Raw genomic sequence first — 16,521 nt, 5'->3', positions numbered from 1 at the left:
ACCAAAAACATGTGGTGGACGTTCAAGAACCATACCTGCACTTACCTGAGGCCAATTTCTTCATGCTCCCATGGCATGTAGTGATTCGGCTTCAGGTCGTCCTCACTCAAGCACATCTTTAAGCCTAGGTATGGAGGGACATTTTTCAGTAGCATGGTTCTTTGCACCAATTTCACATTTATTAGTTTCGTTAATATCGAGAGGACATTCTCCTAAAGGATGATTTCTTCTACATCTTGGACAGAAAATAGAAAATGACTCTTGGTCTTCTACAAGTTTTTGCTGAAACTTCAAAGAGTCTATTTGTTTACTAACAATATTCATTATTTCAATTTTCATATTGTCCATTTTGTTTTCTAATCCAATAACCATAGCATCAGTAGATTCGGTTTTCCTGTTTCTATTCTGAATTCCTTTACCGGATCTATATTGGCTCCTCGAGAATTTCCTTCACAAGTCACAGATCTCATCAAAAGGTTTTTGAGCAATATCCCCTTGTCCTAACAGATTTAGATTATTCCTAGAATCATCAGTAAGTGCATGTAAGAACAAGGTTCTAATGATACTTAGATTAAATTTGTGCTTTGACCTTTGGAGGATGTATAGGAATCTCTCCAAGTAGCCCTCTAGCATCTCATCATCATTTTTTACTATAGTAAAGATTTCATCTTGAAGAGCTCTAGTTTTACAATATTCCTGATATTTCGATAAGAACACTCTCTTCATTTTCTCCCAAGAAGTTATAGTGTTTCCTCCTAGTCCCATGAACTAGCAGAGTGATGCATCCTTGAGAGTTGTAGGAAACAACTTTAACTTATGGGCATCAGATGAATAATCATAACTTCTACACAAAATATCAAACTCAAATAAGAAAGATTTTGGGTCTTCATGTACCTTACCATAGAAATGAGGAAGAGTTAATGGTGAAATATTTTTCATTTGTACTTGTGTATTAGGATTCACAATCGGGAATCCGAAAGTGGATTGTTCCTCATTTACCTGATTTTCACCACTTCCTTATGCATGGTCTTCCTCATTTACCATTGTTGTTCTTCCACACGAACCAATCTCAATAGGCCGAGAAGGCTGAATATGGATTCCAATAGTCCCCTTCTTCCCCTTTATGGGTTGTGTCACACCTTGACCACTGCTACCAAAGCCCAAGTGGACTATTCCTACGTGATGAGTCTGAGTTTGTTTGGACTTTCTGCTTGAAAAATAAGGCCCAATATGAGATTTTGTTTCATATTTTTTCAATATTTCTTTGGCCCCTAGTGGGCTTCGGACCCCTACCTCTTTTAGGCATTCATTTCAAAAAAATGAGAAAACGAAATTCGAATAAAAACTGCAATTTTCAAAAAAATAAATTAGCACCTATAAATTCCTTCAAACAATAGAAGCACACTGCAGAAAAAATAATAGCAGACTTACCCCTATTGCAAAAAATGTAAAATTCTTACCAATTCAAATTGCCTCCCCGACAATGGCGCCAAAATGTTAGTGCAAGAATTATGCTTAAGCAAAATCCTCAACACTTAATTGTCAACCCCGAGGTTTCGTAAACTTAGAGACGAACATAGGTAATGGTAGAAGTGGTATGAACATTTCCTATTCCTAATCCTACTTCTTAAAGGAAATGTTTGCAGAATTAGACAGAAAACAATCTTAAAGGTAATGGACACCAAAGCAACTCTAGTGCTAGAATGTAAAAGAACAATTTGCAAGTAAATCAAGTAAAGGGTTTTTCACACAACTGGAAACAATCTTCAATGTTGGAATGAAATGTTATGTTTATCTTTAGATAGATGGCTAACAGTCTAACAAGTGGTCCCTTGCAGAGATCTACTTTCCTCTTGATATTCCTTCTACACAAACAACCTGTTCTTGTACTATTGCAATTTGCTTGCACTAGTGAAGGTACAGTGCCTTTGTGTAAAAGTATATTTTACCTCCCTTACTGAAGATTTATGTCCTTGTGGAGGTGATCTAAGCCTCGGGGCTTAGGGCACTCTTTTTCTGTGACAAGAGACCAGCTCTTGCACCGAGGCACAGTTTCCTTCACCAAAGTTTCCAATTTACTTTCGAAAAGATTGAAATATGTGCTGAAAATAATTGCGATTGCAAATGAAATTATGGAATAAATTATCTATGGAAAAGAAATGATTTAATTAATTATATCTTGCAATGGAGGTAAACTTCATAAAATGAAAGCAACTCGAAGTAATGACAACAGTAGTCTAAGTGATCTGCATGTATCAGCTAGCTTCGGTAATCCACTTAAAATGTTTATGTTCTTTGTTCATAAGTCATAAAATGCAAGTATAAAGTGTCTATGATAAATTCATGTAATCGTTCTCAAATCCTTCAGAAATGCACTCTTAATGTTAAGGATGATTAGTAAAATTAATAATATATTTTCTTGCAGAAACAACTTAAAATTGTAAACAGTAATAGAAATGCAATATTTTTCGTGAAAGGAATAACTAAACCGGAGTGCAGGAAACTACATGCACTAGTACAGGAAGAGGCTTCCTACATGATCCAAGTGAAAGCAAACTGAGACCAAAATTTCGAGTAAAGAAATGAAAGAAAGGAATTACAAGAAAGAAATAAACTCAATCAACTTCCAAGCCACGGATCCCTTCACACTTTACTATGAAATATATTTAAATCAAAACTTTAGAAGTAAATATAAAAAAATGTTCGCACCACGCAACTGCAAAGGGAAATATTCACACAGTATGATGAAAGCACAAGGGTAAACAAGCTGGGTTGGTTGGGCCCTAGCCAACCAGCTCATTTCCCATTTAAGAAAGGAGACAATTCAACACACAAGTACGCATGAAAGATATATTAAACACAACGTATGAATAACATGTCGAGTTCCTTGTATTACTTGATCAACAAATGTACATAGTAGTGCGAGTCTAACCCAGAGTCGAGGGTGATACCAAATTACATAGAAAATTAAATTACAACCTCAGGATTGCTAGCTAGCTCTACCTACAATCTACATTTTATACATTCCTTCAGCCTTAGCCATATTCCACTAATTATAGTCATTTTCCTATTCAAGCCTTTCGGCCAAACGGACTAACAACCAAACATTACAAAATCGGCTATCAATTATAATAGAACGTGTACTTCACTGGTTACAGACCATCCTTAGTAAATATCCCTGACTGTGCGCCACCAATATCCATCCTCAGTTAATCAACAACTGAACTTGGAGTCATGGATCAAAACATCCGCATGGAAAGATTCAACTCACTGAAATCTCGGAACAATCATTGTTGGCAGTGTAGGAATCTTCCTGCACTGATCGTGCTAACTCATAATTAACACTTAGTTTCTCAATTACTTCTAGGAAATTAACATAAGTTTCAAGAGGTACTTAATAGGCATGAAATCTACGTAAAAATGATTAATAAATCACTTTAATAAATCTTAATGTAAGATACGAAGCATATGCAAGAATAGGTAGTTATCTTGGACTAGTGCAGGAAAGAGAGGTTTAATTCAAGATAAAACAGAGGTTAATGTTTATAGAAATGGAGTAAAAATAGAGCAATTTGGGATACCAACAATATACTAGGAAAAATGAAAGTAAAGGGGAAGTTATAGTGAAGAGAAGAGTGGGAAAAAAGTTCAATGAACATATAGACCATACCAACCATGAAAATAAGTAGATATTCTTGTGGAAAGAGATAGAAAACTAGGAAAATTCAACAAGAAGTTTTGTGAAACTAGCTGCAAACCTTTCTACATATTTTTTCAAAAGCACGAGATTAAAATACTTTTGAGGGATTGAAAAGTAAAAAAGGAAGGCTTTATGTGTGGTGAAAGGAAGGTAATGTGGGTTTTTGTAGTTGCTTTACTCTTTGCAAAACTGGGTAGTGGAACATATCTTTGTTGAACTTATTGTAGATTGAACTTAGATCCATTGTTCCTACTAAGCCTTGGTGGTATCATCTCCGAGCTATGGGGTGGAATTATGCAGGAGGACGACCTATGGTTGGGCGGAAATCACCTAGTCTACTAGTTTTTTTCTAATTATCCTTGTCATGTTCATATAAGTTCTATTTGTTTACCTACATTAATTCATTATATTATTCTAGTTATGAGCATGTTATGGGTAAATAAATAGAGAAATTTTTGGTTATAATTATAATGATTAAATATGTCAAATTTCGTAGGTGCTTAAAGAAGGAATTCTCATTTATAATTTTCTAATTTTTTCTCTATATTATTTATGGAATTGAATAAATAAGAAACAATATGTTAACATAATGTTAAAATTTTCTTCTCTCCCTAGCAAGATAATTCATGAATGAACTAGGTATTTCATGCTTAATAGTTCCACTAAGTTTTAGTTCCCTTCCATGTGATTTGGTAAATATTATTCGAGAAGTGGTTGATTGCATAAATAAGGTTGACTATAATCTATAAGGCCTCAAGTCATATTAAGTTGAATAAGTTTTCTTTGTATAGTCATAGTTAACAATAGAAACAATAATCAATTTTGGAAAATTCAAGGATTGGAGGTTTTATCCCTAGCCCTTGGTCACATGGGCTAGTGGGAGTCGTGATCAAGAGCTCATCCACAAAAGGGACTAAGCATGGAATTCCATTAAATATATCAATCTTAAGTCATAAAATGAAGTTCCTACATCTCCTAATGGTTTATTGTTAGTTAATAAAACCATTAATTGATGAAAAAGTATATTCATGTTAGTTGATGATTTTCCAACCATTCTAGATAAAATCAAAAGGGAGATGCATTATGTATCCTAGTGGCGGATGTTATTTAATGGCATTAAAATATATCACATGTTAGGCATGGCACCATAATATGTCAAGGGAAGGCATTGAAAATATGGAAAACTAAGAAATGGATAGGGTTCAAGGCAGCCAAGTTAGTTGGTCTCTGTCTCACCTCGACTTTCTTTAGTTTCCAAGGTGAGTTCTATGAGCAAACTTGCGGTGTTGCGATGGGTTCCCCTCTTTCCCCTATCATCGCTAACTTATTTATGGAATATTTTTGAGACCAAGACCTTAGCCACGGCTCAATTTCACCCTAAAAGTGGAAGAGGTTTGTTGATGATACTTGTGTCATCTAGCCTCATGGTTGTGAGAAGTTGGATATATTCCTTAACCACCTTAATTCTCAATCTAACTCCATCAAGTTTACGATGGAGGTTGAGGAGAATGGTTTCCTTCCATTTCTAGACATTCTCCTTTCAAGGATGGATGATGGTTTCGTTGGTCACCAAGTTTTTCATAAGAAAACTCACACAGAACAGTATCTCCATGCTAGTTCTCATCATTTCCAGGCTCAAAAATTCGATGTTGTTAGCATTGTTGCTACCCGTGCTCTGAGAATCTCTGATGATAGTCACCTTGAGTAGGAGAAATCTCATATTCTTGAGGTTTTTAAAAATAATGGGTATAGTAGATCTCAAAGCCTCAAGGCCTTTCATAGGGCTTGCAAAGTGCCCAGAGCTAAACCTGCTCGTTCAGATCCTATCTCTAAGGTTCATCTCCCATTTATCCAAGGAACCACGGATATGATTGCCCATATCCTTAGGAAGGTTAATGTATCTTCTTTGTTCAAGCCTCTTAATACCATTAAAAATTCTCTTAGATCTATCAAAGACCCTATTGACCCTATGGACATGAAGGGGATCTACCTTGTTCCCTGCTCCTGTGGTATTCCCTATATTGGAGAAACAGGTAGGTCTATAAAGCATAGAATCTAGGAGCATGCTGCTGACATTAGGCACAATCGCTCATGGTCATCAACCCTAGCAGAGCATGCAAAGAAATCGAAACACCATGTCTGCATTGAAAAATCCAAATTCATTTCTAGAGTTGATCACTTCCACCACAGGAAGCTTAGAGAAGCGATTAAAATTGAAAGGCATGCCAAAAATCTTATTAGGGATGATGGTTGGAAATTGAGTAAGAGTCGACTTCCGGCTCTCACCTCATGATTCTTCCTCCCTTTCTTCTCATTTTTCCTCTTTATTTCTTTCTCAAGATAATAATAATAATAATAATAAACTAAATAATAATAATAATAATAATTTTTAGTTTTTTATTGTTTTTTATTTTTACTTTTATTTTTTTTAACCCTTCAGATATTAATTTTATTTCCCCTCTTGACAATTCATTGCTCTGAATAATGATAATTGTTGAGTCCTTCTCCTTTATATTTTTAACCTCTTTTTTCTTTTGATTTTTTATGATAAATTATAAATATTTTAATACCTCTCAAGTTCTATATAAGTCAACATAGCTATTTTTATTTTTTTATGAATGGGTCAACCCCTAACAAATAATAATTATTAAATTTATTTAGAATATTCTACATTCATTTATTCCTAACAACTAGTTTGTAACCAATTATATTTATTTATTCCTAACAACTAGTTTTTAAATAATTAATTAATATTTATTTATTCCTAATAGCTAGTTTTTAACTAATTAATTATTCTTTTAATATACAACCCCTTACCAATAAAAATTAATAATATGTTTCTTACCTTATTAACTAATTTTCCAATGGCTAACTCTCGGCAATGACGCATCCATATTATTTATTCCTTCAAATCGATTGATTTCTCACCTTGTCCTAAGGATGAACCACATTAGTTGGTTCAAAAAGTCGACCAAATCCTAATAATTTGATTAATACGAAAGACATATTTCTACCGCAAAAAATATTTTTTAGGCGGTTTTTGGCATATATTTTTTACGTTTTTCACTATTAGTGATTTTTGAGCACATAGTGGATTTTCCCATGTTTTTGTAGATCCAATCAAAGGAACTATGATTATATTCTAATCCATGGTCAATGGATCATGATTTTATGAATGATATGACATGTATATATGTATTGTAACATTGAAAGGAATATAATGAAAAATCAATCTGGTTTTCCCAGATTTGGGTTCTTGGAGAAAAATCTTTGTGTATATGTTATGTGAAAGTCATTGTATTTTTCTATTACTGTTAAGATTTTTTTTGTAGGTATTATCTATACAGGGTTAAAACCTACAAAACCTAGTCATATCAGGAAGTCTAAAGGCGTTTCCCACTGTTTGTCCTACAAAACCTAGAGTCGTGAGAGAATGATGTTAGATCATGCTTCCTCGAATGTGTGATGGAAATTGTTAGTTGCCTACTAGGGAAGCTTCGTCAATGTATTTGACGCTTATTCTTATATGATTTTTTTTTTTTTGTAAACTAAGGTAAGATTCTATTACTAAAAGAAATAGTACATACATAAACAGGACGCCACCCGCCCAGAAGGGAAACCGGGTGGCCTTCGATAGTATATAATAGCCATCCAAAAAAAGTAGATGTTCAGTCTATCTAACCATGCTAAAAACCCCTCTATTCGTCCTAAAAACATACTTTTCGTAACTTGAAACAAGACCATCTAATATATCAAAAATACAAAAAGATTCATAGGAAAACCTCCTGTCGACATCTGCATATTCTACTGCTTCATGGCATCAGGCTTGACCTCATTTTCTGCCTTAACCTCTATTCCACTTGCTTTAAACAGCTGGACCAGCTTGTCCATCTTCCTATCCTGCATGAGAAGAGTCATTTGGATATTCTTCAGTTCTCTTTTAAGGGTGGGCATTCCTTGAGCCAGCTCCACCATTTCAAATGCCACTTGTTCCATGGCCTTGGCGAGTAATCTCTTCATACCCCAGTAGACATGTAATGACTGCTTATAAAGGGACATTCTCCCTCTAGTGTGTCCCGGGTCAGGGAGAAAACTCTCCCAATCTTCCATTTCAGGTTCAGATAGTTCCTGCATTGCCTCTTCTTCTAAGTGGTCTATAATTCTCCGAATGTTAGGATTGGTCTCATTAATATAGGCTTCCTCTGCCTCCTGCAACTTCCTCCTCATATCCTTTTTTCCCCTCTTCCTGCCTCTGACCCCACTGACTGAACCTTCCTCATACGCAGCTCTGTTAGTTCGGTTCCCTCCACTTCCTGCAGGCCTCCCTCTGCTCCTCACGCTGCCTCGACCCCATCGACCTCGACTCCTTCCACGCCTGCTACCCTCATCCTCTTCATCTTCTTTCGAATCCTCCTCCGTATCTCCCCTGGCGCCCAATGGAGCAGTGCTCCGCTTCCATTTCCCAACCTTTCCGCCCGAGGTCGGCCGCTGTTCCTCCTCTGCAAGATAATCCCGTATATCAAATTCTTTCTCTTCTGAATCTTCCGGTATGTCCAGGTAAATGCGGTGCGACGGTTCCTCAGCCACATTCTTCCCTTTCACATCCATACTCACCCCCTGGCTGCGCGTTCGCCTACCTTCACCTCTGTCTGGGTTCACTGCCATAATGTTTATCAGCAATTTCGTGAACCTTCTAATATGCGCTCCCAATTCCGCTATACTGTACTCAGACAGAAGATCCAAACCTCCCCCCCTCGCTTGACTGTTGTACACTCTCAAATTGAGCCTTGTCGCCGTTCGTCTACAGGCATGCATCAATAAAACCTTTCTCCTTCTACAGGCATGCAAGAATAGAACGCTGCTCCATCTACAAGCATGCAACATTATAACCCCGCTCGGCCACCTTTCCTCCTTACTGCTTGGGTGCTTCCAAGCCTGCTCATTATTACACGTCTCAGGTCTTGGATCATGATGTGATACGATCCCTGTCCTTCTGACGCCACCGCTCCACCACCTCGGTACCTGACCCCCATTCCTTCTTGGGATGATCATTTCTCCCAAGGCCTGAGTATACTCACTCCTCCTTAATTTAATTTGGACGACACTGTTCTTCATACCCCCGGTGCTATCATTAATGATCCTGTCTTTTCCCCTCCAATTCATTATGAGGAGGCAGCTAATCGGTCCTATCAAGTGTGATCGCCTCATCATTATCTTGTCTTAATATGGATGTTAACTCATTCCACCGTGGATCCTCCTGGAATACTAACCAACTACCATCCATCGCCCTATTCGGCTCTCCACATGCCCAATTGGCTAAGAAATCGGCCGCCCTATTACCTCGCCTCAAAACATGATTGATCGTAATATAGTCAACCGTCCACATCAGACCTTCTATGTCCTGTATGATCGCAGCTGTCCTCCAGCTTTTCGCCACATGGTCCCAGCTTTTGCCACCCCTCAATTTCCTTAGCATTTCGATCGCAAGTTGGGAATTTCCTTTAATATCAAGGTTTCGATATCCATTTCTTGCTGCAATTCGAAGGCCATGATAGACCCCCCATAACTCTGCTTCATTATTTGACATTTCCCCTCCCCATTCAGCATATGCCCACCTTGAAATCCCTCTACTATCTCGGAAAATACCTCCCCATCCTGCTTGCCCAGGATTGCCCTTTGATGCGCCATCGAAGGACAATTTAATTCGGCTGTCTCCTGGGAATCTAAAATGATTTGGGCTCTGCATGCGATACCTATTACTCCTGTCAGTGTTGGGATATAACATTGTAAAGTCAATATTCAATTTGGATAGTATTTGCTGCTCGTCCAAGTTTAATTTCCAATCATCTTCACTCCAGGCTTCAGATAAGACCGTCTCTTTAATCGATCGACAGACTTCATCCCAAATTCTTGATTCGTGGCAGCTTCTTTCTCTGAAAATTCTACGATTTCGTTCTTTCCACACCTCCCATATTACAAAACCAACCGCTAGACTCCATATCCTCCTGACAAGTTTACTTTGAAAATTCCCCTTTCCCCATTGTAAAATGGTACTCCTAAGACTGTCGGGATCCCTGTTTGACTGGCCAAAGAGTACCCGAAGTTCTTCCCACAGACTCTGAGTATACATACATCTATTCAACAGGTGTTCCTGGTTCTCTAACTCCTTGCTACACAGATAACACCGGGATGGACCAATCATTCCTCGTTTCTGCAAATTGTCCCAAGTCAATATCCTTCCTCTGCACACCAACCATGCAAAAAGTGTTACTTTTGGCCACCATTTTCCTTCCCAAATCTTTTTCTAATCCACTGGTTCGTCCACCCTTTCCTCCTTCGTAATCCAGTAATAAGCTTCTTTAACTGTGAACATACCTTGCATTGATTTACCCCATCTAAGGATATCGCTGCCTGCCCGAATCTTAATTTTCCGCGAATCTATTTCTCTGATATACGCTTGCTGAGTCTCCGGACTTATTCTCTCATCCCATTCGTGCGGTCTTTTCCATATCCTCCACATATCATTCAAGTCTACTCGTCTCCAATAATCCCTAACGTATTCCATTCCTGCCCGCTGCGCTACTGCTTGAAGTTCATGTAAAGTTTGATTTCTCTCCAACTGCTCACGCTGTTGCCATCCATCCTCCCAAAACCTCGCTGAACTTCCTTCACGGATTTCCCAGAAAGTGAAGTCCCGAACCAGATCTTTGTTATTTCTTGCTAACTCCCATATTTGTGACCCCCGTGGAGTTTCTGCTACCCGTAGGCGTCCTGCAATTGATCGTGGCATATCATATTTTTGATTCCATATTCTCTTCCATACATCCGCACCCCCCTGCACCCATCTCCACCATAACTTCGCCCCTAAAACCTTATTGACTATTTCCAAATCCCTGACACCAAGGCCTCCTTCCTCTTTCCGTCTGATTACATGTTGCCATGAAACCAAAGTCCATTTTTTCTGCTGCTTTGGTCCCCCCCAAAGAAATTTACCCAATATTTCTCTCAATTTAGAAAAAATGCCTTTGGGGGTAGCCATAATTGACAAAGGGTATATAGGAATAGATAGTAATACCGATTTTAAAAGAACAACTCGACTTGCTATATTCAGCATTCGAAACGACCAGCTATCTAATCTTTTCCGGATCTTGTCCAATAAACTTTGCCAATTCTTTATGCGCGTTGAGTTTATATCTAGCTGAATGCCCAAGTATTTTGTGGGTAATTCTCCCTGTCTAAAGCCTAGCACTCTAGTTAAATGGGCCTTAACAGCTTCAGGTGAGTTAAAAATAAAAGTACAAGATTTATCGTTATTAACCGCCATACCTGAAGCGTTCATAAAAACTTCTAAGACATGTTTGAAACCCCTTACCTCTCTAAGCGACGCTTCTCCGAACAACATCAGATCATCAACAAACTGTTGATGTGTGATGATTAGATTATCTCCCCACAATCGAATGCCTTTGATCCTTCGTTCCCTGACCTCCTTCTTAATTTTCCTGCTTAATCCTTCCATAGCCAGTATGAACAGGAACGGCGAGATTGGATCCCCCTGCCTGATGCCCCTGGTGGCATTAAACGTATCTGTAGGTATCCCATTAACCAAAATTGAGAAGTTCGGAGTGGAGACCATACTAATTATCCAAGCAATCCATCTGTTTTCAAACCCAAAAGCTTCTAGAACCGCTCTTAGATAATCCCAATTCAATCGATCATAAGCCTTAGACAAGTCCAACTTCATAAGCATCCCTTTCTTTTTCCTTTGTTTTAAAGAATGTTTTACTTCCTGAGATACCACTATACCATCCAAAATTTGCCTACCTTCCACAAACCCAGTCTGTTCAGGCGCAATTAAATTGGGGAGGAGAGGTTTCAACCGTTTCGCAATCAATGTAGATATAATCTTATAAATTACATTACACAGGGCTATGGGTCTGAAACCCTGTGGTTCTTCTGATGTTTTACTCTTAGGGATCAATGTGAAAAAGGTTGAGTTAATACCTGGCCATATTCGCTGCCTGATTCTTGATTCCTCCACCGCCTCCAGTATTTCTTTGCCTAGAAAGTGCCAGCTTGCCTGGAAGAATTCAATTGTGTATCCATCCGGTCCTGGAGCCTTGTTTTTAGCCATGTTCATCACAACTTCTTCTACCTCTTCCATGGTTACTGCCCGCATTAATGCCTTATTTTGGTCCTCTGTAACTATTCTTGGTATCTCCCTGCAGATATTAAGAATTGCCTCCCTTCTATCCCTCTGACTTTCCGTGAGCACCCCCTTAAAGTAATCCACTAGAGTATTTTCAATATCTACCTGTTCTAACACTCTTTCTCCCTCTGCATTCTTAATTGAAAAAATTCTATTCCTATGCCTATGTTGAATCATAGCTTGATGAAAAAATTTTGTATTTCTTTCGCCTTCCCTTAACCATCGTACCCTTGATTTTTGTCTCCATAAAATCTCCTCTTGTTTTCGTCGTTCCTCTAACTGGCTTATAATACGTCCTTCCTCCCTACTCTTGGCTTCATCTCTGCCTTCCAATATAATTCTTTGCTGGATGTCCTCCATTTCTCCTTCCAACTGCTGCTTGGCCTCCAGAATATTCCCAAATTCTTTCCGGTTCCATTCTTTGATTCTTTGTTTTAGTTCCTTAAGCTTCAATTGAAGAGTATGCATTCTCCCTTTGCCCCGACTAGTGCAGTGATTCCACCATGCTTCCAGTTTCTTTATAAATTGTGGATCCCTAAGCCAAAAGGATTCAAAGCGAAAAGGTTTCTTCCCTTTGGTCTGCTTGATATCAACCTCCAACCGAATGGGCCAATGATCTGATCCAATGCTAGGGAGAATTTTAGCTTCAATGAACACATCCCTGTTCAAAATTTGCTCCGATAATAAAAATCTATCCAGTCGAGAGGCAATTTGACTCTGTCCTCCTCGACAGTTGTTCCAAGTATGTACACCATTTATTGTATGTATATCTACTAATCTCAGATCCCTGATCATATCATTGAACTCCTCCATATTCGAATCTTCTCTCCTTACCCCCCCTCTCTTCTCTCCTAGATGCCTGATCAGATTGAAATCCCCCCCTATCATCCACGGGATGTTCGGAATAAGATTTCTCATAGTATGGAGGTTCTTCAAGAAATCCTTCCTGTCGCTATGATTATGAGGCCCATATACCCCAGTGAACAAAATTCTTTCCCCCATCCCTACTAATCTAAACAGACCTGAAAGTATTCTAGGTAAAGTAAACCAATGCTCAAAAATTACCTCCTCTGGATTCCACAAAATGGCCAATCCCCCTGCTGTCGCTATTGCATCTAAAGCCATAACCTCATATCCTAATTTCATTTTCTTTACAATTTCTACCATCTGTTGACTTTCCATTTTCGTTTCCTGAATTACCATAATACTTGGCTTGTCTTTCTTCACTCTTTCCTTCAAATATCTCTGTTTCCCCTGACTGTTAAGTCCCCGGATATTCCAACTTAGAACAATCATTTAAAACTTTCTATGAGTTTGTAGAAATACCTCTAACAGAGGTATCACCCGTCCTGAGTTTACAAGAGTCTCTCCCACTGCTTGGATTGATTCATTTAACGTTCGTCTGCCTTTTTTCCTTCCGGTCTTACCTTGACTGTCTCCTTCTAGAATTTGGGTGTCCTGATTATCGTGATCCGACCTATGTTCTAAACAACCAGCCTTCTTCTCCTTATATTGTTGAAAGGTTTCCTTATACAATTGTTTCTCTTTCTCTGGGATGAACCGTTCGTCCAATTTTTTCCAATCAGTAAGTAACTTCTTCATGATTTTTTCTTCCTTTGTACCCACTTCTTGTACAATTTCCTTCCCCTTCTTAGATTGTTCTATATGCATATCATCGTGTACTCCCTCCTCTCCTTCCGGCTCTCTGCTTGGGCTTCGACTTTTCCTCTTTCCATCCTTAATCATTTCCATTGGCACTACCACGTTGATCTCCTGGTCCTGTGCAATTGGGTTTGTTTCATTATTCTCCTTAACCTGTTTTCCGTCTTCTTCCTGCGTTTGAAGAATATAGTACTGATTATGATTCTCAAGTATTGAGTTCCTTTCCTGGGATTGCATTTTAGGATTCCCAAAATTGGGTCTCCTTCTCCTCTGTACCTCTTGGAACTCATGTTCTTCTCCTACTTTCCCATCTCATGGTCGAATGCCATCCGTCGTGTCCTTTGCCACTGCCTCTTCTTTACCTTGTGGGCAATCCCTTGCGAGGTGACCATAAACATGACAGCGTCTACAGCGAAACGGTATATGTTCGTAATCAATAGGTTGTTGCCAAATTTCATCCTGATACTCGAGCTCAATAGATTCTGGGTAAGGGGCTGAGGTATCCATATATACACAAATCCTTGCATACGACGTATATCTACCCCTTTTCGTGGTTTCAGCCACCTTCACAAAAGTGCCAATTGAATTACCAATTCCTTCCAATATTTCAGGATCCCAAAATTCATCAGGTAACCCAAATAAGCGAACCCATATCGGTGTTGCCTTGATTTTCTCTTCATCAGGGTTGTATCGATCTTCCCAATACCGTGTAAACAGTCCCGCATTATTCATAAAGTGTGGTCCCTCTTCAAAAACCTTTGCCTTGTCCTGTAAATTTGCAAAAATGACTGTAAAAAACCCCTTAGCACCCAATTTGAGATCAATATGGCCTCTTGGTTTCCATCTCTGTTGGATCCATCTCATGAGATCCCTTTCAGAAGGCCAATACCCGATAAATTTACAAATTAACGCGTGATCTCTCATATAACATCGATAATTTTCCAGCTTGTTACTCGGAATTACATACCTGGGCTTTTTCTGTGCCCGTGGAAGGCATTTGTTTACCAGTCGTGCTTGCCACTGGTTGCCCATGACTGGGCTTTCCTCAGATAATTCCGTCACCCTCCCATTCCTGCTACTGTTACCAGGATTACCAGCCATTACGTCCCTAAAGGAGGGGATTTCACCCCTCCCCTGTCTTGCATCCATTATTTAACTTAGATCGTCAAAATTCCCAACTTCGTTCCACTCACCCAGAACGCCGTCCCTGAATTGTTGCACGAGTTTACCCTTGTGCTATATTGCCTCGTAACCCTTGTGCAAATTTCGTGTAGAGCAAATTTCATGACAAACTAACTTCTCACCCAATTCTCAATTCTTATATGTTTCATTGGAGTGTTATCAATAGATTTTATTCCCTAGTATGGTCCAACAGAGGAAGGATAAAAACTAGAGAATAGAAGTAGGTTAGGGTATTGGTTCATTTAGAGTAGTTAAGAATGTTATTAGGTTTTATCATGTAACCTTAGTGTCTACTTTATTCTCTTTTGTGTGTTAAATCCCTAATTTAGATATGATGATTGAGCTTTACGATTGATAAATGATTGTTACTCTATTAGTATATGTTATGAATTAATGCCTTACAATATTTATTCTATTGTTTATTGGTTTTGAGTATATATGAATTCTGCTTAGATGTGTTGATTATTATCATTACTACATGCACAAGCTATATCTCTTCCAGCTATGTGTACATACCTCACACATGCATGTTGTTATTATTATAATATATTTGTTTGTTATTATAATATTATTAGTATGGTTTTGTTTGATGTTTGTAATGAAATTTAATATTAATTTAATGATTAATTTATTTATTTTTTTGCTTATATTGAAATCTAATGTTAAATTAATGTTAGTGTTAATTTGTTTTGTTATTTTTTAGCTTCAATGTTACTAAGTAAATTTAAATGTTATGGCCTATGACTGAATATAATATTAATGTTAAAATGGAAATGCTAGTGTTAATGTGGGAGTATAATGTTAATGTTAATGTAATTGATTTTTAAATGTTAATGATTAAAGAAATAGGAAGTAGAATATGATTTCATCAAATTGAGGGAATCTAATTAGAGATAAATTTGGTGAGTTGTTGGCATTAATAGGGCATGATGGATGACCTACTATAGATATTTACCATTGCTAAGTTTGGCTTGAGAGAGGAAGGTGGTGGAAGAAAGCTTTAAACAGGGATGAGATGGGAGGAGACGAGGGTTGTGTTTTCAAAATATCTAGTTTCATTGAGAGGAGGAATTTTCTTGAGATTTGGAAACCATAGGATTGGAGATTTGGATTGATGATTTGGGCATACCAAGAGAGTTGTAATTTTGAGTGGTTTTGGGCATGAAGAGCTAGGGAACTTTTGGAGGTTTCCTAGAGCTAGGGCCCTGGAGAGGCTATTCCTAGGTTGTTGAGATAGGTTTGAGAAATTTTGGGAGCAAGAAAACAAAGGAGAGAACTAATATATGCGAATAAATCAAATAGTTTTTGAGGTATTTATCTATGTTGATTCCATGATAATTTTTTATTTAAATTTCAAAATTAATTGTTAAAATTAAGTGGCAAATTATTATATTGTGAAATGAAAAAATGAAATACTATTGTTCAATTGATAAGTATGTGTATTGATATTGTTAAATTAAGTACTTGATGAAACATGAAAATTTACAAAAAATGAAGTAAAAAAAGACTCATTAAATAATTTTTCTTTCATTTATTACTTGAAAATTTTGCAAAGTGCAAAGACCTTAACTTTGAGGCATGATTTAAGGCCCTCGGCCCTTGTAAAAGTGGAGAAAATTATCCTATGTTCATTGGGATGCTCATTAATTGACCACCTATGCTTAGTATTGACACTATGAAGAACAAGTTATTACCTTGCTAGGTCAATTTTTCTTAATACATATTTTTTATAAATAACTTGTTAAGTTCATATTATTAGATTTTTAATCAA

At 37.8% G+C, this 16,521-nt stretch overlaps 1 protein-coding gene across 1 annotated transcript; it reads right to left on the bottom strand.

Moving 5' to 3' along the window:
* Nucleotides 1–13,880: 13,880 nt before the first annotated feature.
* LOC149205344 (uncharacterized) lies at nucleotides 13,881–14,669 on the bottom strand. The gene has a single exon (XM_089397377.1). It carries the CDS (start codon nucleotides 14,667–14,669, stop codon nucleotides 13,881–13,883), a length of 789 nt encoding a protein of 262 aa, XP_089253503.1.
* Between the last annotated feature and the right edge of the window lie 1,852 nt (nucleotides 14,670–16,521).

This window comes from Pinus tabuliformis, chromosome 1_2, assembly GCF_031772625.1.
Source record: "Pinus tabuliformis cultivar Carrire ecotype Pingquan chromosome 1_2, CPIR1, whole genome shotgun sequence".
Classification (NCBI taxonomy): domain Eukaryota; kingdom Viridiplantae; phylum Streptophyta; class Pinopsida; order Pinales; family Pinaceae; genus Pinus; species Pinus tabuliformis.
The sequence above is the reverse complement of the archived record's forward strand: the minus strand, read 5'-3'. Positions and strand labels throughout refer to the sequence as shown.

Bases quoted from the DNA above. Each gene is read 5' to 3' on its own strand.
- LOC149205344 (XM_089397377.1), bottom strand. From the start codon at position 14,669: ATGGCTGGTAATCCTGGTAACAGTAGCAGGAATGGGAGGGTGACGGAA.